This window comes from Mus caroli, unplaced genomic scaffold, assembly GCF_978045245.1.
Source record: "Mus caroli unplaced genomic scaffold, Mus_caroli_1 scaffold_4, whole genome shotgun sequence".
NCBI classification, from domain to species: domain Eukaryota; kingdom Metazoa; phylum Chordata; class Mammalia; order Rodentia; family Muridae; genus Mus; species Mus caroli.
The window spans coordinates 118,255,527-118,279,575 of NW_028227259.1; the positions used below are offsets into that span (position 1 = coordinate 118,255,527).

Sequence of the window (24,049 nt, forward strand, 5' to 3'; positions counted from 1 at the left end):
TCCGGTCCGTCCTCCTGGCTTCTTCCGCCCCTCCGCCGAAGCGGGGTCGCCACCGCGGGTTCCTCCACTTTGCGAGCCTCCCTTCTTGGGCTCCTCATTCCGCTGCGGCGGGCGGGCGAGCGGGGGGCGGCGGCGACAGCGGCAGCGGCGGCGGCAGCGAGCGCGATGCTGAGTTCCCGGGCGCAGGCGGCGAGGACGGCGGCCGACAAGGCCCTGCAGCGCTTCCTGCGCACCGGGGCGGCCGTCAGGTGAGTGGGTGGGGGTGCAGGGTGGCGGTGGCGGCCGCGGGGCCTCCAGGCCTGCGCGGACCCAGCCGAGGCGGAGGCTGCGGCCCGGCGTCGCCTCCTCGTCCCTGCAGTGGCCGCGGCCTGCGACGCCCCGCAGCCCCTCGCGGTGACCCCAGACTCGGGCTCCGGGCACACAGTCTGCATGCCGCTGCTCCCCCCACCCCGCAGTTTGTCAGATGCCGGTCTCCCACCTCTGCCATGCTGGGGATTCTTATTTCTGCATCCCAAACCGCTCCGGTTCCCAAGCTTCCGAAGGCTCCCAGCCGCTGAGCCCCCCAGGCTGTGACAATTCCAGGCTCTTCGTTCCTGCTAGGACCCCCCCGCCTGCACCCCAGCCCGGTTGATCTTCCCAAGGCCTGGGGCCACACCCCCGTTGCTCACCCTGACTGCTGGGACCTGTTGCTTGGGTTGGCTACCTTGGATACGGGGCAGGTCTAACAGCATCTTATCCGGCTCTGAAGCCCCCCACCCCGTGTTTATCCCGCCCAGCGCCCCTATTTTACCAGGTGGGAAGGAAGGCTTGACTAGGCCTTGCGGCCTAACAGCTGACCTGAGAGCAGGGCTGGTGGCCAGCTTAGTCTCACCCCCAGGCTCACGTACTGTCTTCATGGAACCATTCTGCAGAAGAACTAGTCAATCAACACCGTGCCTCGGTTTCCCTCGTTGAGTGAGTGTGTGCCGAGCAGGTGTGCTGTAACTGGCCCCCTCCTTCTCCCGATGACTGCTTTGTAAGCCAAGGTCTGTGCACATTCTATGGACTCACCCTGGAAGAACAAAAATGATTTGAAATTGGTGATTAGCTGTGACATCGGAGAATGCTGGCCGTTGTCTGACGACTGCTGTTGTGACTAATGATCCTTTTCAGGGAGTGTTTATTCAGCTGAGACCAATATGCAGTCGGAGTTAGGGGGACAGATCTTAGTGGTAGAGCATTTGTCTGTCCTGCATAAGGCCCTAGCTAGGGTCAGTCCCTGGTCCCAGGGGAGGGGATCAACTTCATATAGTCCAAGCATTAGGTAAGAATGTATTACACACATATCCACATGCAACATATATGTGGATACATGTTACACACACGTTGCACGTATGTGTGGGTTGCCTTACTTGGAGATACAGAACTTTGTATAAAATTATGTTTTGAATTACTGCTGCAGTTTTCTTAATTTTGGGAAAAAAGAATAGTGTCCACCTTCAAGTCTAGCCTGGAACGAAAAAATCTTTAATCGTATGAACATATAGATGTCCTCTTGTTTCATATTCTCAAAGAGAAATCCATTTTTAAAGCCAGGCCTGGTGCCACTGCTCTGTCACGAATTGCTCAGGAGCCAGGAGGACTCTTGAGTTCAGAGCCAGCCTGAGCAACAACAACAAAAAAAACCCTAATCAAGTAAATAGGGAGAGCTTGGGGAGATGGTTCAGGTGTTCGATTGCCTATTGCATAAGGCAACAAATGTGAAAACCAGAGTTGAGGTCACCAGAAGCCATGCAAGCACCAGGTGTCCTGGCATATTTCCTGCACTGGGAGGGAAGAAGCATGAGAGAGTGATTAGCTGTGCCAATGAGCTCTGGGTTCCCCGCCCGAATGAACAAGCTACAGAGTGGTGACAAGGACTCCCAGTGTCTCCCCCCCCCCCATTTTTGAGATAAGTGCTCAAGTACCCCAAATTCCAAGGCAAGGTCTTATTGGTGCATATTACCTTAGATTTCAAGCTTGCTGGTTGGAGGGCTTATTTTGATGTAACGTGTCACCTTCCTGCCACTGTCTGTACCAGCCTGCTGTTGGGAGACAGAGTGACAGTCCACATCTTCTCCTTTTCAGATACAAAGTCATGAAGAACTGGGGAGTGATCGGTGGCATTGCCGCTGCCCTGGCAGCAGGGATCTATGTTATTTGGGGTCCCATTACAGAGAGGAAGAAGCGGAGAAAAGGTAGGGATGGGGCCCTGCATCGAGGTCTTGGGTTTGACTTGAGCCTCTCTTGTCTGTTTGAGTGGTTGGCCCTCTCAGCTTTAAAGCAAGGACCGTGGTCTATGAAGTGGAACTCCCCACCCTGTGGTGGGAAGGCTCTGTTTTTTGTTTTTTTTTTGGTTTTTTTTTTTGAGACAGGGTTTCCCTGTGTAGCCCTGGCTGTCCTGGAACTCGCTCTGTAGACCAGGCTGGCCTCGAACTAAGAAATCTGCCTGCCTCTGCTTCCCAGCTTACATTTGAGTTTAAGACATGCTTTGTGCTGGCCCGGTGGCTCATGCCTCTAACTCCAGCACTTGGGATGCTGGAATAAGAGGATGCTATGAATTTGAATCCAGCCTGTGCTTTATATAGCAAGTACCAGGCCAGAGGGTGACATAGGCAAGACCCCATCCCAAGGAGGGGGGGTGAAAAAAGGCAGGCCATTGTGTTTCAAGTGGCTCAACTGTTGTTATTAGTGTGTGCTTGTGTTTCAGTCCTGCAGCTGACTGATTATGTCACAGCAGTGGTTCCTCTGAGAGACAGGAGGGAAGGAGGGAGGGGAAGAGGGGAGCGGGGAGCTGAGGGGATGGTCATAGAGAAGTTCCCTGTGTGTTTTCATGAGCACTCTCATGTTAAAGAGTTTCTAAACAAGGCCTGGTGGCACACACGGATGCCAGTACTCCAAGATGGAGGCCAGCCTGGGCTCTGTGTACTGAGCTCATGAGTTTTGGCAGAAGAGGAAATGAGGGCATCTTGTGAGCCAGTCAGTGCTGCTGTCTCTGCAGGCGGACTGACCAGTGTCTTTCTCAGTCGCCATGAGAAGAACAAAAGCACTGTCTCGGGAGGCGTACAGTTGCCAGCTACTGTAGGGCACTGCTCTCTAACTAAAGGGGAGAGAGTCCAGGAGAGCATGAGGCAAGGAGGAAGGCGTGGCTGCCGCTGCCGCTTTTATCCATGTCGTATCTGCGCCGGGCACCTGGAAGGGTTTCAGAGAGAACACAGGACAGAGGCCCACACTGCGGCTCAGTCTACAGCATAGCATGTCCTGTGCCCAGGCTCGCTCAGGGTGAAATCCCGACTGAGGGCTCCCATGCAGAGATGCCAGGTCCCAGAAGTGCGAGGAAGGGGAAGGAAGGTCTCCCAGTGATGCATTGTCCTCTTCCTCCCGCGCCCTCCCTAGGGCTTGTGCCCGGCCTTGTCAATCTGGGGAATACCTGCTTCATGAACTCGCTGCTGCAGGGCCTGTCTGCCTGCCCTGCGTTTGTCAAGTGGCTGGAAGAGTTTACCACCCAGTACTCCAGGGACCAGCAGGGGCCACACACTCACCAGTGCCTGTCCTTAACACTGCTGAGCCTCCTGAAAGGTACTGGGGACCTGAGGGACGACCATCTTCAGTGTCTAGCTGACAGAATAAGAGGCTTAGGGGAGCCACTTTGTAGGAAAAGACGTTGTGGGGGAGGGGTGTGCACTGAGAACCTAAGAGACAGCATCAGATTGGGAAAACAGTTGTATTTGTTGTGTGTGCACGCAGCACACATAGGGAGCTCAGGACAACTTTGGTTCTCATCTACCGTCTGGTCCTGGGGACTGAACTCGGGCTGTGAGGTTTGGGGGCTGGTGCCTTTACCTACAGAGCCTTCTCGCCAGCCCCGCTTTTTAAAAAAGTTAAAAATGGAACTATCTATTTAAAAAGAAAACTTTCAGTTTAATAGTGGGTGGGGAGGGGAGGGGAGGGGAGGGAAGGGGAGGAGAGGGGAGGGAAGGGGAGGGAAGGGAAGGGAATATCTTGACCTCTCCTGAGGGTGCTTTAACAGCATTCATTGAGCCCGTGCAATGTGGCCGGGACCGCCAGGCCTGCTAATCTCACTGCCACAGTTAGTGTCTGGGAAAAGATGTGGGGACTTTTTTTTTTTTTAATTTCTTAATAGATTAATTAATTTATTCATTTCATGTGTGTGAATACACTGTGGTTATCTTCAGACACACCAGAAGAGGGTGTCAGATCCCATTACAGATGGTTGTGAGCCACCGTGTGGGTGCTGGGAATTGAACTCAGGACCTCTGGAAGATCAGTCAGTGCTCTTAACCACTAAGTCATTTCCCTAGTGCCGGGATTCATTTTTTATTCATGTGTATGTGAGTCTGTTTGACCCTTCCTTTATCTCCCACTTGAGCAGCACTGAGCTGTGCTCCTACACTGTGGTCAGAATGGCAGTCGCAGTCTGTGACCAGTGGGTTCCCTGTTGTTTTGTTTTGAGACAAGTCTCACTATGTAACTCTGGCTGTCCTGGACTTCACTCTGTAGACCAGGCTGGCCTCAAACTCACAGGGATCCTCCTGCCTCCACCTCCTGAAACGGATTCAAGCCGTGCATCACCACACCCTGCTTAGATATGTTTTACTGTTCATGTGTCTGTGTGCATATCTGGGTATCCATGGCCCCGAGAGGATGCCAGGTCCTTAGCTGGAGTCAGAGGTGGCAAGCCCCCTGACACTGGTGCTGGGCTCTGAACTCCATGCTTTGTGTCAAACACTGCAGATCTCTCCTGCCCCAAGCTGCCTGTCTCGCTAGTGACACTTTTTCAGCATCCAGGCTGTGTGTGCTTAGCCTGTATCTTCCTTTTGTTTACGTTTTTCGTCATCACCATTGTTGTTGTTGTTGTTGTTGTTGTTACTTGGGAAGAGATCTTGTGCTGCTGCCAGGACTGGCCCCACCCTCGTGGGGTCAGGAAAGCCTCCCACCCCAGCATCCTCAGTAGCAGGGACTATGTGTGACCTATGCACTGTGCCACACAGACTTTTCTGTTGGTTGGGCTGTATTGTGATTCTAAAGCGAAGCCTTCAGCTGCCCCTTCACCTGGTGGTCAAGAGCACACAAGCAGGAGCAAAGGCTGCGGCCGTGGTCACCCTGGTAGTGAGTGCCTTCCAACCTTGAGAACTATGAGTTCAGACCATACTCAGCCGGCTTACAACATCCCTCTTTATCAGATGGTAATTTGTAACTTTCTGAAATCTTAGATTCATTCAACAAACTTGACTTGCTCACTCCGCACTGTGTAAGGCTCCAAAGAACGCAAGAGAGCTGCAGTGTCACTTGTCATACTGTCAGCATGTGCAGCACTTTCTTATGCTCTGACTCAGTTGTCTTCCTCTCTTGTACCCAGCTCTGTCCTGCCAAGAAGTCACCGAGGACGAGGTCTTGGACGCCAGCTGTCTGCTGGACGTCCTGAGAATGTACAGATGGCAGATCTCATCCTTTGAGGAGCAGGTGAGCACTCTGACAGCAGGAGACCTGGGAGACAGACGCCTTTAACCTAGGGACGGGGAGAGGGGGGGGTGCGTGCACACGTATGCACAGGGGTGTACACACGTGTGCATGGGGGTGTGCACATGCCATGGGGATCGAGCCCAGGGCCCTGAACATTCTAGTCATGTCTTCTTGTTAGATCTCCTGGTGTGAGCAGAGCGCCAGTGTCTCACTGCTGTCCCCATTAGAGAGGACACAGCACTTGTCACTCAGTAGGTAGACAGACGCTGGCACTGGGGCATTAGACAGTGGCCAAAGGGAAAAGCTTCTGGCTTCCCACTGATGCCCTTGGGTCGGGAGAGAGCCCAGTTAGTGTGGGACGCTCTTTCAGCCCTCTCCCTTGCTTCAGAGGAGGCTCAAACTGTCCCCAGACCTCCAGCAGGTGTCCCTCACAGCCACAGGCTTCATTTGGGATCCTCTGCCCTCCCTTTTGCAACTTCACTGTGGTCTTTGGAGTCTGCTGTGCCGCCCTCTGAGGCCCAGGCCAGCAGACTGGGACCCTGGAGTGAGATGCTCCAGATGCACGCATCTTCCCCAGCTACTCCTCCTGTGTCTGCTGTCAGCATCCCGACCTGGACTGAGGCAGGGAGGCAGCCCCTCCATAGCTCTGCACATGAGGCTGGAGTGGGAGGGATCTGTTGCTTGTTCTCACTGATCTGCAGCCCTGTGGCATGTGTCCATCACGAAGTGTGTGACAAGTGTCTCTCTGAAGGTTTATCTCACTGGCTGCACTTGCGAGCTAGATGTGTTTCTGTCTCCATTTGGAAATGACCCTCAGCTACTGCTCTGACTCAGCCATCTTTCCTGTGTCTCAGCTGAGAGACTGGCTCCAAGGACATTGTGACTTTTTCTAAGTTCCACCTTCTGTCAAGGATGACTTAAACCAAGTGACCCTTGGGTCAGTGCACAGCAATGTGTGGGCAGCAGCGGTGCGGCCGCGGGGAGGAGGGGGCGTCTGTGTTCTCTTGTTCTTCAGCAGGCAGAGCGCCTGCTCTTGGCCATGCCCCCCCCCCCCCATCTAGTCAGTCCTGACCAGCTGACACTGACAGGCAGTCACTCTGTGTCTAAGCCAGGAGCTGTAGGAGATGCACTGGCTCAGTCACTCCTGAGTGTTACCTGCGTGCACCCCCATGACAGCCTGCAAGGCTCAGAGAAGCAGAGTGACTTCCCTGTCAACTGCTGTGTTGGCAGCACTGAAGCACACACTCAGCTGCTGCAGTAATTTCTTACCCCAATAATCCGGCATAAAAACGCACAACCAGTTATTATATTTATAAGTCATACGCCTGGATTGGGCAGAGCTATCACTAATCTGTTCCCCAGCTATGAGATCCCTTGTTATTTGCGGCTTCTCCAGGCCACGTAGTTCCACTTCATCTTCCTTTCTCTTCCACTACCTCCATCCTCTTTCCCTCCTCCTCTCTCTCTCTCAGACCTCCAGTCCCACCTTTCCCTTCCACTGTGCAGCCATCAGCTCAGCCTTTACTCGACCAGTCAGACTGGGGAAGGGTCAGTGAGATCACCTGAGTGCAGATCTTGTCCTGGGTGGGGGGGAAGGAACCTGGAGGCGGGAGCTGATGCAGACGCCATGGAGGGTGCTGCTTACTGACTTGCTCCCCATGGCTTGCTCAGCCTGCTTTTTTAGAGAACCCAGGGCCAGCCCAGGGATGGCCCCACCCACAACGGTTGGGCCCTTCCACATCACTCTCTAATTACGAAAATGCCTTACAGTTGGATCTTCTGGATACATTTTCTTCCTCTCCTCTCCTCTCCTCTCCTCTCCTCTCCTCTCCTCTCCTCTCCTCTCCTCTCCCTCTCCTCTCCCTCTCCTCTCCCTCTCCTCTTCCTCTCCTCTCCTCTTCCTCTCCCTCTCCCTCTCCTCTCCCTCTCCTCTCTCTCTCTCTCTCTCTCTCTCTCTCTCTCTCTCTCTTTCTCTTTTGAGACAGGGTTTCTCTGTGTAGCCCTGGCTGTCCAGGAACTCAGTCTGTAGACCAGGCTGGCCTCAAACTCAGAAATCCGCCTGCCTCTGCCTCCCAAGTGCTGGGATTAAAGGCGTGCGCCACCACTGCCCAGCTGGAGATATTTTCTCAATTGAGGTTTCTGCCTTTCAGATGTCTCTAGCTTGAGTCCAATTGACATAAAAGGAGCCAGCACAGAAGGGATGTATTGTTGGCATTATTTGCAACTAAGGAAAGGGGGAGGGGCTGCTGCAGGGACTCAGCCCAGAATGGCATAGCTCAAGTCTGGCCTAGGCAGGGGCTGAAGAGGTTTGGAGTTTGGGATGTGTTTAGGAGCTGGAGCCTTGTGGGGGGAGGAAGACAAGCCTGAGATTCTTGGGAACATGTGGAGCCCTCAGTCTTCTCTAGAAGGCCTTGTGCACAGGTTGGGTGGGGCTCCTTTACTCTGGCAGAGCTGACCATCAGAGGCTGGCTGTGGGCCTTGCAGAAACTCACTCAAAAGCTCAGAAGCTGGGTTACCTCTGTGTCCACTGCTTGCCTGGTGTGCACATGGCCCGGCTCTTCTCACCAGCACTGGATAGCCACAAATAAATAAAAACTGGCAGATCTGATGCCTGTGTCCTGAAGCTAAGCTCAAGTATGGGACCCACAAGTCCTATACTTGTCACTCTGGTGCCCAGATAGGATCCAAGGCCTCAAGGCCCAGCCTGAGCGAGGGAGAGAAGGAGCTGCAGAGCAGCCGAGCAGGCTGCATCATTGCGGAGGTGGTCTTTCAAGTCGATCGTAGAGGCACATCCTGCACGGACACTTGTAGATATGTTCCGAGAACTGCAGGCAGAGTCTCAAGCAGGTGTTTGTAGGTTCACATGCTTAGAATCCCTCACAGAGGCTGCGGTGCCCTGAATATGCCTGGACCATGGGAAGTGGCACTATTAGGAGGTGTGGCCTTATATGAGGAGGTATATACTTACTAGAGGAAGTGTGTCACTGTGGGGGTGGCTTTGAGTTCTCCTAGTGCTCAAGCTCCACCCAGTGCAGAAGTGAGAGTCTCCTGTTGCTGCCTTTGGATCAAGATGTAGAGCTCTCAGCTCCTCTAGCACCATGTCTGCCTGCGCACTGCCATGCTTCCCACTGTTATGGTAATAGACTGAACGTCTGAAACTGTAAGCCAGCTCCAATTGAATGTTTTCTTTTATAAGAGTTATCTTGGTCACGGTGTCTTTTCACAGCATAGAAACCCTTAAGACAGAGATTGGTACCAGGAGTGGGGTCTCCAAGGCAACTTCAGCTTACAGCCTGTTCCAATGTCTGGCATAATTACCAGCACCAGGCAGTTGCGTGTCATGGCCACTAGATCACCCACTAAAAAGGATTCCTGACGAACAGATGCAGTGCTGATGATGACATTGCCAACTCTGAAGAAAATCCTACTGCAGGATGTGATCAATCAGCCCAGCAGCACTGATGTGGACAGGGAAGTCCTGGAGGGTTACACTGGAGAGGATGTAACTTGGAGAACTTCCTCATTGTGCTGAGAGGCAGCGCAGAAGCCGTGAGGGGTAAAGGGTCTGGAAAAGTCCCGAGACGCGGTCCCCAGGATTGTGTGTTCTTGTACTTCACTGACCATGGAGCCACTGGCATCCTGGTGTTTCCTAGAGATGATCTTTATGTCAAGGACCTGATGGAGACTATTCGCTACACGCGTGAACACAGACTGTACCAGAAGATGGTGGTGTTCGTTGAAGTGTATGGGTCTGGCTCCGTGATAAACCACCTGCCCAGTGACGTCACTATTTCTACAACTGCCACGGCCAACCCTGCTACTATAACAAGCACAGGAATGTACACCTGGGTGACGGTACAGCATCAGCTGGATGGAAGATTCTGACATGGAGGATCTGACCAGAGAGGCGCTCGCTCCATAAGCAGTTCCCACACCAGCTCCAGCCACATCATGCAGTGTGGTAACAAACCTGTCTCTACTGCGAAGGTGAAACAGTTTCAAGGTATGAAGCAGAGACCCAGTTCCCCATCTCTCTGCATCTCGTCACATGCCTTGACCTCACCCCCAGCCCAGAGGTGCTCCTGGCATCCAGGAAAGGAAGCTGCTGAGCGCCATCAACTTGAAGCAATCCCAGAGTCTCCTCGGGAAGATCCCGAGGCTTCTGGGTGCCAGGCACATCACTGAGGTCTGTGCACAAGATGCTCTCCTTGCTGGCAGGATTTGGGGCTCCTGCTGAGAGACTTGTGTCAGAGAGAGCTATGCTCACAGGACGCTGTGACACACTTCCTGCAATTAGGCCACACCTCTGCAGTTCCTGTGGGTCAAGCATATTCAAAACACCACAGGAGCCAATAGGCAGAGCACCGTAAACCCCACCAGTGGGCGAAGAGATGAGGGCAGACCCTTCCCATGGCCGAGGCAGGGCTTCACCTGTGCAACCGTTAAGCAGCATCTTCAACCCAAACAACAATAGCAACAATTGTTTGTTAAGATTTCTTTTTGTAGCCGGGCGTGGTGGCGCACGCCTTTAATCCCAGCATTTGGGAGGCAGAGGCAGGCGGATTTCTTTTTTTTTTTTTTTTTTTTTTTTTTTTTAAGATTTATTTATTTATTTATTTATTACATGTAAGTACACTGTAGCTGTCTTCAGACACTCCAGAAGAGGGAGTCAGATCTCATTACGGGTGGTTGTAAGCCACCATGTGGTTGCTGGGATTTGAACTTCGGACCTTCCGAAAAGCAGTCAGGTGCTCTTACCCACTGAGCCATCTCACCAGCCATCTCACCAGCAGGCGGATTTCTGAGTTTGAGGCCAGCCTGGTCTACAAAGTGAGTTCCAGGACAGCCAAGGCTATACAGAGAGACCCTGTCTCGAAAAACAAAAAAAAACAAAAAAAAAATTTCTTTTTGTTTTATGTGTTTGGTGTTTTGCCTGATGTCCACCACATGTGGTGGCCCTGGTGTTCACACAGGGACCACAAGAAGGCCTTGGATCCTGTGAAGCTGGGGTTACAGCAGTTGTGAGCCACCGTGTCGGTGCTGGGAACCAAATCCAGGTCTTCCCAAAGAACAGTCGCTCTTATCCACTGAGCCATTTCTCCGGCCCCACAAACAAAATTTTTAGACAGGCCAATCCAGCCACACCCTAACAGGAAAGGGTTCTTCAACATACTGCTTTGTGTGCATGAGCCTTGAGGACACTGTGCCCAGGGCCTGCTTGTTCTGCTGTGTGCAGGGCCTCAGAAGCACAGCAGCAGTGACTTCTGCTTCCAGGTTACCAAGGGCAGCAGGTAGGATGCAGGGGTCAGGACAGGGCTGGCGGTTACTGTCTGGAGGCTCAGTCAGGGATTGATGGCGGTGCTGGTCACATAAGGATCTGAGTATTCTCAGTACTGCTGCTGCACACCTGAGCATGTGGAGGCGCTTGATTTTGTGCTGCGTGCATCTTCCCTGCTCTTTTAAAGCAAGCCCCCCGCTGGAGTTGAGGGCACGTCTCCTTCAGTTATTGGGACTCAGAGAAAACAGAAAGAAGTCTGCCCAGTAAGGGTTAGGTCTGTCTGCTGCACGTGGCCTGGGTTCTGACCCTAGCCTGGCCTTGTGAACCTGTCTTGAGGAAGCTTTGTCCTTTGATAGGATGCTCACGAGCTGTTCCATGTCATCACCTCGTCACTGGAGGATGAGAGAGACCGCCAGCCTCGAGTCACCCACTTGTTTGATGTGCATTCCCTGGAGGTAATGTCTCAGTGTTGGTCCATGTGTGCTCAGTAAAGATAGGGTACACAGTCTGTCAGTGTGTGCATGATCAGTAAGCACAGGGCACACAGTCTGTCAGTGTTCACACTCAGTAAGCACAGGGCACACAGTCTTTGTAAGGCCAAGATTAGGGAGTAAGAGAATAAGACCCAGTAACCGGGAGGCCGTGGCCGGCAGAGCCCGAGCTGCTCTCCTGCTGTTGTGTTTGCTGGAGGCAGCAGGCTCTTTAAGAGGATTCATTGCTGCAGCCTGGGTTGTGTTTGAGGAGAGAATGGTTTCCTTTTCCTTGTTACTAGAGGGGAATAAGGGCTGCTGGGCTCTCTGAGTGAGTGCTCATCTTTCTGTAACAACATAATATTTAGGGCAGTGATAGGAGTTGACTGGAAATAGGGAGAAAATATCCCAGAGAGGAGAAACATGGTTTCTTATAAAGGAACTCATGCAGAAACCAACCAGAAGGTGGGTCAGCGCCACTTCAGAATGCTGGGCTGTGAGGAATGTTGCTGCTGGTCCAGGAACTTGTAAGATTAGGGTGGTGAGGGTGGTTAAAGGGCTGCCGTCAGGCTCTCAATCTCCTCTCTTTTCCCTACAGCAGCAGTCAGAAATGACTCCCAGACAAGTCACCTGCCACACGAGAGGTAGGCGTTTTCCATTGATAAAATGTGTGTTTAAAGAAATGAATGAAAGCAAACTGTGTGCCTTTTAGATAGGACGGCACTGTGCCTGTGTCCTGCCGGTTGGACCTGGTGCACCTGCTCAGGGCCTGGTGCATGTGTCTCCTGCCCTGTGCCCAGCTGGGGCTGTGCTGGACCGCCATGCTTTTGCTTCAGAATGCTATAGCTTTCTTGAGAAATCTGCATTTCCTCCACACTTGAGGTCAGTGCAACCTCTGGGTGGCAGCTGTGGCTCTGCTGGTCGTTGGTCCCAGGCAGCAAGCACAGCCTCTCATCTGAGCCTCAGTGGATCTGGGGGGCACTCACCCATTTCCACAGTTACATTTACAGACCAAGTGTGGGCTCACACCTAAACCCCCCCCCCCAACTGAGAGGCTGAGGCAGAAGGATTTACTGTGTCTTTAAGGCTAGCCTAGGCTACATAGTTCCAGGTCATCCTGGACTATAGCATAAGATGATATTTCTGTGACTCAGAGAGACTGGGAGAGATGAAGTGACTTTCCTGGTCACATGACTAGTAAACAGGGTCAGGCCATCACTCAGGGCTGCCTGATTGTAGAGAGAGTGGTTCCCACGAACGCTTTGTCCACCAGTCCCATCCTAAGCAAGGAGCGGCCCCATTCTCTAGAACTTGTTTATTCAGGTTGTTTCCAGAGCTTCCCTCACTCTCTGCAATGCCTGTGCCTCCTCCTGCCCTCTCTAACAGTGGGCACGCGTCTCAAGACCTTACATATCATCCTTAGGTCTGCTCCCATGCACAGCCAAGTGCAGAGGCCTTAAGGCTCTTCCGTGCGGATGGAGACTGGCAGTGCCCGAGAAGGCTCTTGCTGCACAGTACAGGAACATTTTCCTAGAGGGGGAGCGTCTGCTCTGTGCGCAGGAGGGTGGCGTTAGGGTGAGCCTGGGGTGACTTGGTGTGTCAATGGTGCTTTGCATTCCAGGGTCCCCTCACCCCACGACCAATCACTGGAAGTCTCAGCACCCTTTCCATGGAAGACTCACCAGTAACATGGTGTGCAAACACTGTGAACACCAGGTAAGCGGCTACCCGTTCCTACGCTCCCAGGGGGACTGCTTCAGTCAGGATGCAGGACAGGGCCATGGTGCGGGCTGGCCGTGTGTGTGTGTCTCTCTGTGTGTGTGTCCATGTGTATATATCTGTATGTGTGTGTCTGTGTGTGTGTGTGTGTGTGTCTGTGCGCTCGCATGTGTGTGTGTGTGTGTGTGTGTAGGGGTGGGGAGGCGCACCATCAGTGCGGGTGTCACCTGTCGCTCAGGCAGCATCTGCCCCAGGAGCAGCAGAGCTGCTGTCGACCGATTGCAGGTCCTAGGTCTACATGTCTGTCTGCTCTTGGTGGGCACAGCAGATTCGAGGAGTGGGAGGGCTTTGCTTTGCATTTGAAGGTCCTAACCTTTTTTATGGAAACATCTCAAAAGTGCAAAGAGAGTTTTACAGCTGTTAGTCAGTCTTAGGACATCTGACACATCGCACACGTGAGTGTTCTCTCCTGAACACCACACGACCACTGATCTAGTTTCTGACCTGCTGGGTTACATGGTCTGGATAGTTGGGCCTTCTCTTTTGGGGTGCATAGCGCCTCCTGTTTAGAACCCAATGCCGCTGTGCCACATGGCCCTGACAGGTATCCTTGTCTGCCATCAGTGGGGGTGTTTACATTGTTTCCACTCTGGGGTCTTTGTGTGGTTGTTTTCTTTTTTTTTTTTTTTTTTTTTAAAGATTTATTTATTTATTATATGTAAGTACACTGTAGCTGTCTTCAGACACTCCAGAAGAGGGCGCCAGATCTCGTTACGGATGGTTGTGAGCCACCATGTGGTTGCTGGGATTTGAACTCTGGACCTTTGGAAGAGCAGTCGGGTGCTCTTACCCACTGAGCCATCTCACCAGCCCGTGGTTGTTTTCTTAAATGAAAGAATACTAGGATCTGGCAGCTGCACGGTTCCAGGTTCCACATGGGTCCCAAGGCCTCCGTGCCTGTGCCCGCTGTGGTGTCTGACTCCTGAAGCTAGCCTTCCCTGCAGATGTATCGTTTACCTCTCAGTGAGGGCTTCACCTGCTTCCCTGGGAATAACAAACAAGGCAGAGTTTACACAGATGTGCAGAGTGCCGAGTGATGGTTTGAGACGTGCTCTAGTGACTACCACAGTCAAGCCAGCATCTTCTGGAGTCATGGCCATAGTGCGCGCACACGTGTGTGTGTGTGTGTGTGTGTGTGTGTGTGTGTGTTGACAACCCATCAGGATCCTCTTAACATGTGTATGAGTGATGACAATGCATCAGGATCCTCTTTCAGTAAGTTTTACTTGTGCTTAGTTAATGACAGTCACCGTTCTGGGCACCCTGAAGGCTATGTCCCCATGCTACCTTCCACCTGGACTAGCAGTCTGCGTCTCTCTGAGTTTGTCATGAGAGACGGTTCACCTGGGTAGTCAGCAAGCACAGTGCCGCCTGCCTTCTCCTGGGAGAACAGTCTCCATCGTGGAGAGGGGTAGTCATCTACACGGTTTCCTTACCCTCCCCTCTGGGGGGGCGGGGCTTGCTTCTGTGCCCTGGGTGCTGGGCCAGCGCTGCTCTGGGCGTGGAGCCACAGTTGTCTTCATACTGTGCTGAGCTAGGCTACTCTTCCTTCACACCAGAAAGAGATTGGATCGATCATATGCTAAGTCGGTTGGTTGGTTGGTTGGTTGACTTGAAACAGGCGGTCACTGTTGTAGCCCAGGCTGTCTCCTGAGACTCAATCCTTCAGTGTCCCATGGACAGGGACTGCAGGTCACCAGACATGTCTAGTTGTCTGTAGTTTTTTGAAGAATCTCCACTTTGATTTCTGCAGTGGCTGCCCAGTTCTTGCCACAGTGTGGCACAGTTGCTTTCTCCAGTCTTTGCCAGTACATCATGTCCTTGTGTGCCCATGCCCGTAAGTGTGGAGGCCAGATGGAAGTCTGAGGGCTACTTGTTTCTGGAGACATGGTCTCTCACTGATCTGGAATTTACTAAGTCAGCTAGGCTGGCTGAGAAGTGAGCACTGGCCCCTGCCTGTCCCCACCTACAAATGTGCTAAAAATGCTACAGACATGCCTGGCTTTGGTTTTTGGATTTTTTTGTTTGTTTGTTTTCTTTTTTTTTTTTTTTTTAAGATTTATTTATTTATTACATGTAAGTACACTGTAGCTGTCTTCAGACACTCCAGAAGAGGGCGCCAGATCTCGTTACGGATGGTTGTGAGCCACCATGTGGTTGCTGGGATTAGAACTCTGGACCTTCGGAAGAGCAGTCGGGTGCTCTTACCCACTGAGCCATCTCTCCAGCCCTTCTTTTTTCTTTTATGTACACTGTAGCTATCTTCAGACACTCCAGAAGAGGGCGCCAGATCTCGTTACGGATGGTTGTGAGCCACCATGTGGTTGCTGGGAATTGAACTCAGGACCTCTGGAAGAGCAGGAGGTGCTCTTAACCACTGAGCCATCTCTCCAGACCCCCCCCCCCTTATTTTTTGTTTAAAAAAAGTAGGTTCTGGGGATTAAACTCAGGTCCCTTTGCTTACAAGGTAAGCGCTTGACCCCTGAGCCATCCTGGCAGGCACTTCTTGTCCTTTGTAGTGCCTGTCGGCCATGTCTGGGCTTCCTGGAAAAATGGTTTTTTTGTGTCCTTTGCTGATCTGTTTGTCTGCTTTCAGTTCCTCTCTCACCTCCCTCTCTCTCTTCCCTCTTTCCCTCTCTTCCTCCCTCCCTCTTTTCTTTCCTTTCTCTCTCCCCTCCCTTCCTTCTTTTCCTTTTTGGTTGTTTTTGGAGCAGGGTATCATGTAGCCCAGGCTAGCCTCTGGACTGCTGCTCCTGCCTCTGGGGCCCTTCCAGGTGTGAGTATCACAGCTGTCACCACACCTGGCTGCTTGTGTTTTTAAATGTCACTTGCCTTAGTGTTTGGGGGGTGGGTGCTTGGCTCTCACCCTCATCAGGAGCATGGTTTGCAGAGGCTCTCTTGCTCTCTAGGTGCCTTGTACTGGCTTCACTGTCTTGTGTTGATTGACATCACCTGTGACTAACACCTTACTCTTTTTGAGAAGATTCATATATTGTGATTTGATATGTCCTCCTACGCATCTCCAATTTTCCCCTGAATTTATTTATATCTTGAAGGTGTTACAAGTGGAATTAAGAATGTTGTATTTTTGCTGGGAGGTGGTGGCGCATGCCTTTAATCCCAGCACTTGGGAGGCAGAGGCAGGTGGATTTCTGAGTTCGAGGCCAGCCTGGTCTACAGAGTGAGTTCCAGGACAGCCAGGGCTATACAGAAAAAAAAAAAAAAAGAATGTTGTATTTTCTGCTTGTCACCACTTCACGGAGTTGTGGTTGGTTGTTGATCTGTGTTATATCTTGAGATCTTACAAATTTTATTTTATTTTATTTTATTTTTGGTTTTTCGAGACAGGGTTTCTCTGTGTAGCCCTGGCTGTCCTGGCACTCACTTTGTAGACCAGGCTGGCCTCGAACTCAGAAATCCGCCTGCCTCTGCCTCCCGAGTGCTGGGATTAAAGGCGTGCGCCACCACGCCCGGCTCAAATTTTATTTTTTATTTTATTTTGTTTTTCACAGTATGGGGACTGAACGCAGGGTGTGCCCTTGTGAGTGGAAGGCCAACACTGTCCCTGAGCCACACTAGGTTCTGGACCCCTTGTGGAGTCTTTGCATAGCTGACCTGTCTAGATGGGAGTTGTCTTTGTCTCCCTGACAGCTCTCTACCCTTTATGTCTTCTCTCCGCCTGTCTCTGGCAAGGCCACCATCGCGAGGCTGAGTAAGACTGTGTCTTCTAGGAAACATGTGACAGGTGTTCCCAAGGTGATGCAGCTTAGACTTGTCACCTTTGTGTTGCACAGTGCGTTCCTTTTGAGTCCCTGTCGGATGTGCTGTACGTGAATGTGCGTGTGCGTATGGAGCCTGAGGCCCAAGCTGGCCGTCCTACACTGCTGCCCTGACGCCTGGGCTTTGAGGCAGGGTCTTTCTCAGAGCCTGGAGCTCCTGCTTTGACTTAACTTGGCCATCAACAAACCACAGGGATTGTCTCTCCAGCTCCGCAGCTGGGATCCCAGGCATGCCTGCCACACCCAGGGGGGAAAGCACTTGTCACCAAGCCTGACAGCCTGAGTTTGACCCTGGAACTTATATGGCGGAAGACGATGACTTGACTCCCACAAGCACCCTTCTTACCAGTGCGTGCATACTTTGTACATAGGTGTGCTCACGTGCACGCACACACACACACACACACACACGGTGGGAAGTCTTCCTTCCTGTTAACTTCTGCTGAGACTCTCTCTCTGTCTTTTGCCTTCTCTCGATTCTGCTGCCCTGGATCACACTTGCAGCACAGGTGTGAGGTCTGTGGGGCCGGTTTCACACCAGGCTGGCTCTCGCTGGTTAGTTATTCCCCTGTCCCCCTGTGGCACGAGGTGTTTTTATTACATATTCAATACAGTAGCCTCTGGATTCCGAGGTCCCTGAGAAAATGAGCTTTCAGGCGGGGCATACACCTCTCCCAGCTGTAAGGAGACGGGCCTGGGAGTCACAAGGCTGGGCCAGCTTTAGCTGCCAGTTGAAGGCCAGCCTGGGCTACATTCGACCCACAGACCCAAATATACCAAAAGAAGAGGAGGAAGAGAGGAGGAGGAGGAGATGGGGAAGAAGAAAATGGATTTGTTCTGACAGGAGTTAATTTGGCCCAGATCCAAAACTCTTTGTTTCCTTAGACGGCAAATGCCCTGTTCTGTTCTGACTTCTGCTGTTGTGTCTGCCAGGACCTCGGGGTCCTCTCACACCCGTGTGGTTCTGTGGGCAGCTGTGGAATAGGCGGGTGTGCACAATTCAGGGGTTATCCTCTCTGACAACCCTGTCTGCCTGCCAGCCCTGGCTCTGTCTTCTGCCATCTCAGTCCTGAACTGTGGCTGCTTCTCTAGAACTGTGCAGCGTAGGTAGGCAGACCTCACGCAGGAGCCTGTTTCTGCCCATGTCTAGCCATCCAAGACATCCTGCTTTTAGAGCTTTTCCAGGGGTTGCAGGTCTGAGCTACCCTGTCACCTTACACAGCAGGACCATCTGTGCAGACACACATGTGCTGCTGTGCTGCTGTTGTTAGTGCAGTTCCTCTCCACGGATGTCCATGAGCGTCTTCTGATGGCTCCTGGTGTGGTGCTCTCCGTGGAACTGGTGCCAGTCCCTTAGATATTCAAAAATATATATATATATATATCCCCAATCTTCTGGGCCAGGTACATCCTCCAGGGTGATCTCCTGCTGCTGCTTAATGATGCTGTGCACGGTGTCCCCTCACTGTGTCCCCGTCTGACTGCGGTGCACTGTGTCCCTGTGTCCCCTCACTGTGTCACTGTCTGACTGCTGTGCACTGTGTCCCCTCACTGTGTCCCCTTCTGACTGCTGTGCACTGTGTCCCTGTGTCACCGTCTGACTGCTCTGTTCTGTGTCCCCTCCATGTGTCCCCATCTGACTGCTGTGCTTTGTGTCCCCTCACTGTGTCCCCTCACTGTGTCACTGTCTGACTGCTGTGCACAGTGTCCCCCGTGTCACCGACTGACTGCTGTGCACTGTGTCCCTATGTCACCATCTGACTGCTCTGCTGTGTCCCCTCACTGTGTCCCCGTCTGACAGCTGTGCACTGTGTCCCTGTGTCACCAAATGACTGCTGTGCACTGTGTCCCCTCAATGTGTCCCACCACTGTGTCCCCATATGACTGCTGTGCACTGTGTCCCCTGTGTCACTGTCTGACTGCTCTGCATGGTGTCCCCTGATTGTCACCATCTGACTGCTGTACACTGTGTCCCTTGTGTCACGGTCTGACTGCTCTGCACTGTGTCCCTGTGTCACTGTCTGCTGTACACTGTGTCCCTGTGTCACCGTCTGATAGCTGTGCACTGTGTCCCTGTGTCACCATCTGACTGTTGTGCACTGTGTCTCCTCACTGTGTCACTGTCTGACTGCCGTGCACTGTGTTTCCCATGTCACCGTCTAACTGTGGTGCACTGTGTCCCTGTGTCACCATCTGACTACTATTCACTGTGTCCCCTCACTGTGTTACCATTTGACTTCAAACACTAACCTGCGAGCCGGGGGTGGTGGCACACGCCTTTCTTTAATCCCAGTACTCGGGAGGCAGAGGCAGGCGGATTTCTGAGTTCAAGGCCAGCCTGGTCTACAAAGTGAGTTCCAGGACAACCAGGGCTGCATAGAGAAACCCTGTCTCAAAAACAAAAACACTAACCTGCTCCATTTGTCTTGATTTCTGCGATATGTCTTTCAGAGTCCTGTCCGGTTTGACACCTTTGACAGCCTTTCCCTCAGTATTCCAGCTGCCACTTGGGTACGTACTGATCTTGTGGTTTATTTGAATCTATTCCAGACACCTTTCAGTCCAAAAGGGCTTTGGGTGATTTGGTGTGGCCCAGGTACTAATTGTCATTCAGATGTGTGACTGGCTAAGCCATTTCCACTCTAAGATCCATGTTGTGGGAGAGAGAAGGTGACAGTTTATCTCACTGAAGACTCATTGGCATTTGGACACTTGTGTGTTGGCACACATCTCAAACTCTAAGATTGTAGCTCTGTGTACAAATGCAGGTCCCCTCAGCTCTGCTTCTCTCCTGAGCCAGTATGGGTGCCGTGTTCCCACTACCCTACCCATCCTGAGCCTGTGTGGGTGCCCTGTTCCCACTACCCCTCCATAGTGCATGTGCTCAGCGCAGCCCTCTGAGCTATTCTAATTGCCTGCCTCTGCTCTAGGGGCACCCACTGACACTGGACCACTGCCTTCACCACTTCATCTCATCCGAGTCCGTGCGAGACGTTGTGTGTGACAACTGTACAAAGGTATGCATTCCACAGTGTCACCTCCCACCTCCAGGGCCTTCAGACAGGGCCACAGGGGCTGAAATCTAAGGATATCTGGGGATACTGAGGCTCTCTGGAGCAGGGAGGGCCAAGATGTCTAGAATTGTCCCCAGAAGCTGTATACATGAGACTTCAGAGTGAAGCATACAGGGCTGGGAGGAAGAGGCGGGCCTGGGGGGTTTATTTACTTTATAAAGTAGAGCGCTTTGTCTGCATGTATCTGTGTGTACCATGAGAGTGCCTGGTGTCATGGAATCAGAAGAGGGAATCGGATCTCCTGGAGCTGGAGTTATCTCTGGTTGTAAGCCATGTGGGTGTTTGAAACCAAACCTGGGTCCTCTGCAAAGGCTGCAAGACTGATGTCTCCAGCCCTCTCTCCATGGAATATTTTAGTATTTAAAAGGTTCCCACAAAACAAAAAAAAACAAAACCAAGGCCGGGCGTGGTGGCGCACGCCTTTAATCCCAGCACTCGGGAGGCAGAGGCAGGTGGATTTCTGAGTTCGAGGCCAGCCTGGTCTACAAAGTGAGTTCCAGGACAGCCAGGGCTACACAGAGAAACCCTGTCTCAAAAACCAAAACCAAAACAAAACAAAACAAAAAAAAATAAAAGGTTCCCATTTCAGTGCTGCGTTTCCTTTGCCTTCTCTGCTCTCTGAGGGTGGAGCTCACAGAGCTCACAGCCCTGCTAGCCGCCACCGCTCCAGAGCTCCCGCAGACGTACTGTTGCTATATTGCAGATTGAAGCAAAGGGGACACTGACCGGGGAGAAGGTGGAGCGCCAGAGGAGCACCTTTGTTAAACAGTTAAAACTCGGAAAGGTGGGTCATCTGCGCCTGTATCCCCCCCCTCCAGGGGCTCTGTCTGCCCCTGCACTGCCTAAGCACTTCCTTCCCCCTCTGCCTGCCCGCCTGCAGCTGCCACAGTGCCTCTGCATCCACCTGCAGCGGCTCAGCTGGTCCAGCCACGGCACGCCCTTGAAGCGGCATGAGCACGTGCAGTTTAACGAGTTTCTGATGATGGACTTCTACAAGTACCGCCTCCTGGGACACAAGCCCAGCCAGCATGGCTCCAAAGCCACTGAGAACCCAGGATCTGCCCCGGAAGTACAGGATGCACAGGCGTCCCCAAAGCCAGGTGTGTGTGTGTGTGTGTGTGTGTGTGTGTGTGTGTGTGATGAGACGGGGAGTGTTAAGTACCACAGGCCATGCGGTTGACTTGGCAGTAAAAGCAGCCTCATTTGAAGCCTTGGAGCCAGAGTTGTCTCCTGACTTCCACACAGCATGCATGCAGTAACGATAGTACATTTCAAAAATGTGAAGAAAAGCTATCACAGATGGAAAGGCATACTGCGGGGCGACGCTGCAGGGCTGCCATCTTGCTTTGACCTGATACAGCATTTCAGAGCCAGCTTGGATTGCATTATATGATCCTGTCCGCTGCTAAACAGAAACCCAGACCAACTGTTCACACCGGTCAGCTGCCATCTCTATAACTCAGGCCCTTTTCTCCCACAGGTCTGAGTCAGCCAGGGGCCCCCAAGACACAGATTTTTCTGAATGGCGCCTGCTCCCCGTCTCTGTTGCCAGCCCTGCCTTCCCCGGTGGCCTTCCCTCTGCCAGTGGTTCCTGACTACAGGTGAGGAGGGGCTGTCCACAAGCCCGGCCTGGCACCGGGACACACAGTGGGGGGCAGTCAGTCCCCTCGTTCATGTTGACATTGTTTGTTACCTAGTTATTTCCAAGACATGAGTGTGTGCACATGTGTAAAGTGTGCAGAGAACTGTTTCTTGGGCCTCCAGCTAGGCAGTCAGCACAAACCTTAGCACTTGGACACATGTACTCAGAGCACGTCCTTGAAGCATAGAGCTGTAGTTAACAATTAGGTGTGCCTGTGCATGCTCACACTCACCTCCTGTAGTGTAATACACAGGGCTCTTTAAGCTTTGGCTTTGCCTACAAACCCCGGGTCTGTCATAAACAATTGGTGTTTTTCCCACCCATCAGCTCCTCCACATACCTCTTCCGCTTGATGGCAGTTGTCGTCCACCATGGAGACATGCACTCTGGACACTTTGTTACCTACAGACGGTCACCACCTTCTGCCAAGAACCCTCTCTCAACCAGTAACCAATGGCTGTGGATTTCCGACGACACCGTCCGCAAGGCCAGCCTGCAGGAGGTCCTGTCCTCCAGCGCCTACCTGCTGTTCTATGAGCGAGTTCTGTCCAGGGTGCAGCAGCAGGGGCGAGAGTATAGGTCTGAGGAGTGACAGGCCAGCCCAGAGCCAGGGCCCATGGTGAGGTCCACACTGTCCAGAATAAAAGCAAAGGCATGCCACGTGTACACGTGCAAGCCAGCCCTCTAGAGCCCTCAGCCTTCTGTGTATTCTGAGAGCAGGCTCCACAAGGGAGCCAGACCCACACAGCACTGCCGGGGTGAACTAGAAGATGTCCTTGTGTGTCTAGAGCATCTTACCTGACACAGGCAATGAAAAGAAGCAGATCCCAGAAGCCACCTTTTCTCTGCTGTAATATGCTAGGTGTTCTCAGAGGGCTGCCTTTGGCTAGCCCCTGACATTTCACCATAGATACTTATTTTTAATAAGGAGGCCCGTAAATATTATTGACAAGAATTAGTGAAATTATTAAAGGCAACAATTGAGAAGAAAAAGTGCCTTTGTTTCCCATTGTTGTGAGACCAAGCGTGACCTGAGAGTCACAGCTGTGACGCTGGGAAAGCCTTGTCCTTCCAGGCTCCTCAGAGGCCAAAAGAATAGTTCAAGAATGCCTAAAACAGTGTGGTGGCTCAACCTGGCATCCCAGCACGTGGAGACTGAGGCAGGAGGATCACTGCAAGTTCTAGGCCAGCCTGGGCTCCATCATTAAAACCTTATCTCCTCCCAAAGCGTCAAGAACACCTCCCCACCTTTGGGAATGCCTTTTGTAGTCTTGAGTTCCCTGTGTCGTCAAAGTCACTTGCTAAGCCCACAGAGGACAAGAAGTGATAGCCTCTTCCTGAGCTGTGTCATCTGCACCTCTGATCCGCTACGGAAGATGGCTCTCTTCCTGTTAGTAGTTGCCCACGACAGGGTTTACAGGCCAGAACCTGGGCAGGGTGACCTGACAGCTGGGGTAGGAAGAGCGGGTCCTAACCCAGGGTGGCGGTCTCTCTGGACCTTGCTTTCTCAGTCAGCCTACGGTAAGGACGGAAGCGGCATGATATCTGAGCAAAGGTGGAGCAAAATTCTGCACTTTGGCTTTAGGGCCATGCTCTAAGAGTGTGTGACTCTCATGGTTTCGTTAAGCAAAAGGTACACTGGGCCTCTCCCCTTTCCAGACTAGCCTCATGAACAGCCAGGGACAGGAATCGTGATGGCACTGACGTACCTAGATGTTAGCTAAGTGTGTAATTAAAAAAAAAAAAAAGATACCAAATTCAAACTGACTCTTCTGGTCTAAGGTTTGGAACCTGACCTAGCCAAAGGTCACTTAAGGCCAAGGACGTGTTTTCTCTGCTGGGGGTGAGCTGGCAGACATTCCAGATGTGCCTAGGCATCAGCTATGAGATCAGATCTCACTGTGCATACTGAGGACTTGAGACTCCGAGACTATGCTGTGCTGGACTCCACGACACAGCAGCCCCACAGACCTGGCTTCCGGGCTGAGATGAACACAAAAGCAGGCAGTCACTTGTGACCTCAGAGCACTGTGTAGGGCTGTGGGCCCCAGGCACCAGTCCTGCTGCTCCTGAGGTGGCCGGGAGGACAATTGTGTGCGTGAGCCAAGGCTGTAGATGTGTCACCCTGACCGAGCGCTAATGTCCTTCCTCATTTTGTAAATTATTACATTAGGTAATGACCAAATGATGGCTCCTAGTTTTAAGTTATTCACAGTAGGCATCTTCTTCCTGGAGAAACTTTTAAGTTAAGCTAGTACTTACGCCGTAGGCTGCGAGTGTGGATTTGCTAAAGCCTTTGTATCTGCTGTGTACTATTGCAATAAAGATGGTTTTGTTAGGAAACACCCAAGTGCGGTGGTTTAGTCCTTTATGTACAGCAGGCTACCTGTCAACTTGTGAAGATGGCCTGCCTCTGCCTCCTGGGTGCTGCCTAGGTTTTTATAACCTTCCCTGTTCTCTGTGGTAAAGCAAACACCAACTCCTTCCAGCTAAGAGAAAGCACAGAGCACTATTAAAAATGGCTT

The 24,049-nt window shown here is 52.2% G+C and overlaps 1 protein-coding gene and 1 pseudogene across 4 annotated transcripts; both read left to right on the forward strand.

The window, feature by feature from the left end:
• Window positions 1-23,874, forward strand: Usp30 (ubiquitin specific peptidase 30). 4 transcript variants are annotated; one of them, XM_021162433.3, is made up of 14 exons: window positions 151-248; window positions 878-1,025; window positions 2,107-2,216; window positions 3,415-3,597; window positions 5,399-5,502; window positions 11,137-11,235; window positions 11,849-11,894; window positions 12,872-12,966; window positions 19,260-19,319; window positions 19,739-19,825; window positions 20,586-20,666; window positions 20,763-20,982; window positions 21,363-21,483; window positions 21,852-23,874. In XM_021162433.3, exons 3-14 carry the CDS (start codon window positions 2,117-2,119, stop codon window positions 22,114-22,116), a joined length of 1,461 nt encoding a protein of 486 aa, XP_021018092.1. In that variant the 5' UTR covers window positions 151-248; window positions 878-1,025; window positions 2,107-2,116; the 3' UTR covers window positions 22,117-23,874. The 4 variants fall into 4 exon arrangements, with proteins under 4 accessions (XP_021018093.1, XP_029333415.1, XP_021018092.1 ...); XM_029477556.2 differs by having other exon boundaries at window positions 184-248; window positions 912-1,025; XM_021162434.3 differs by lacking the exon at window positions 878-1,025 and having other exon boundaries at window positions 1-248.
• LOC110294090 (legumain pseudogene) lies at window positions 8,416-9,772 on the forward strand (annotated as a pseudogene).
• Window positions 23,875-24,049: the final 175 nt, after the last annotated feature.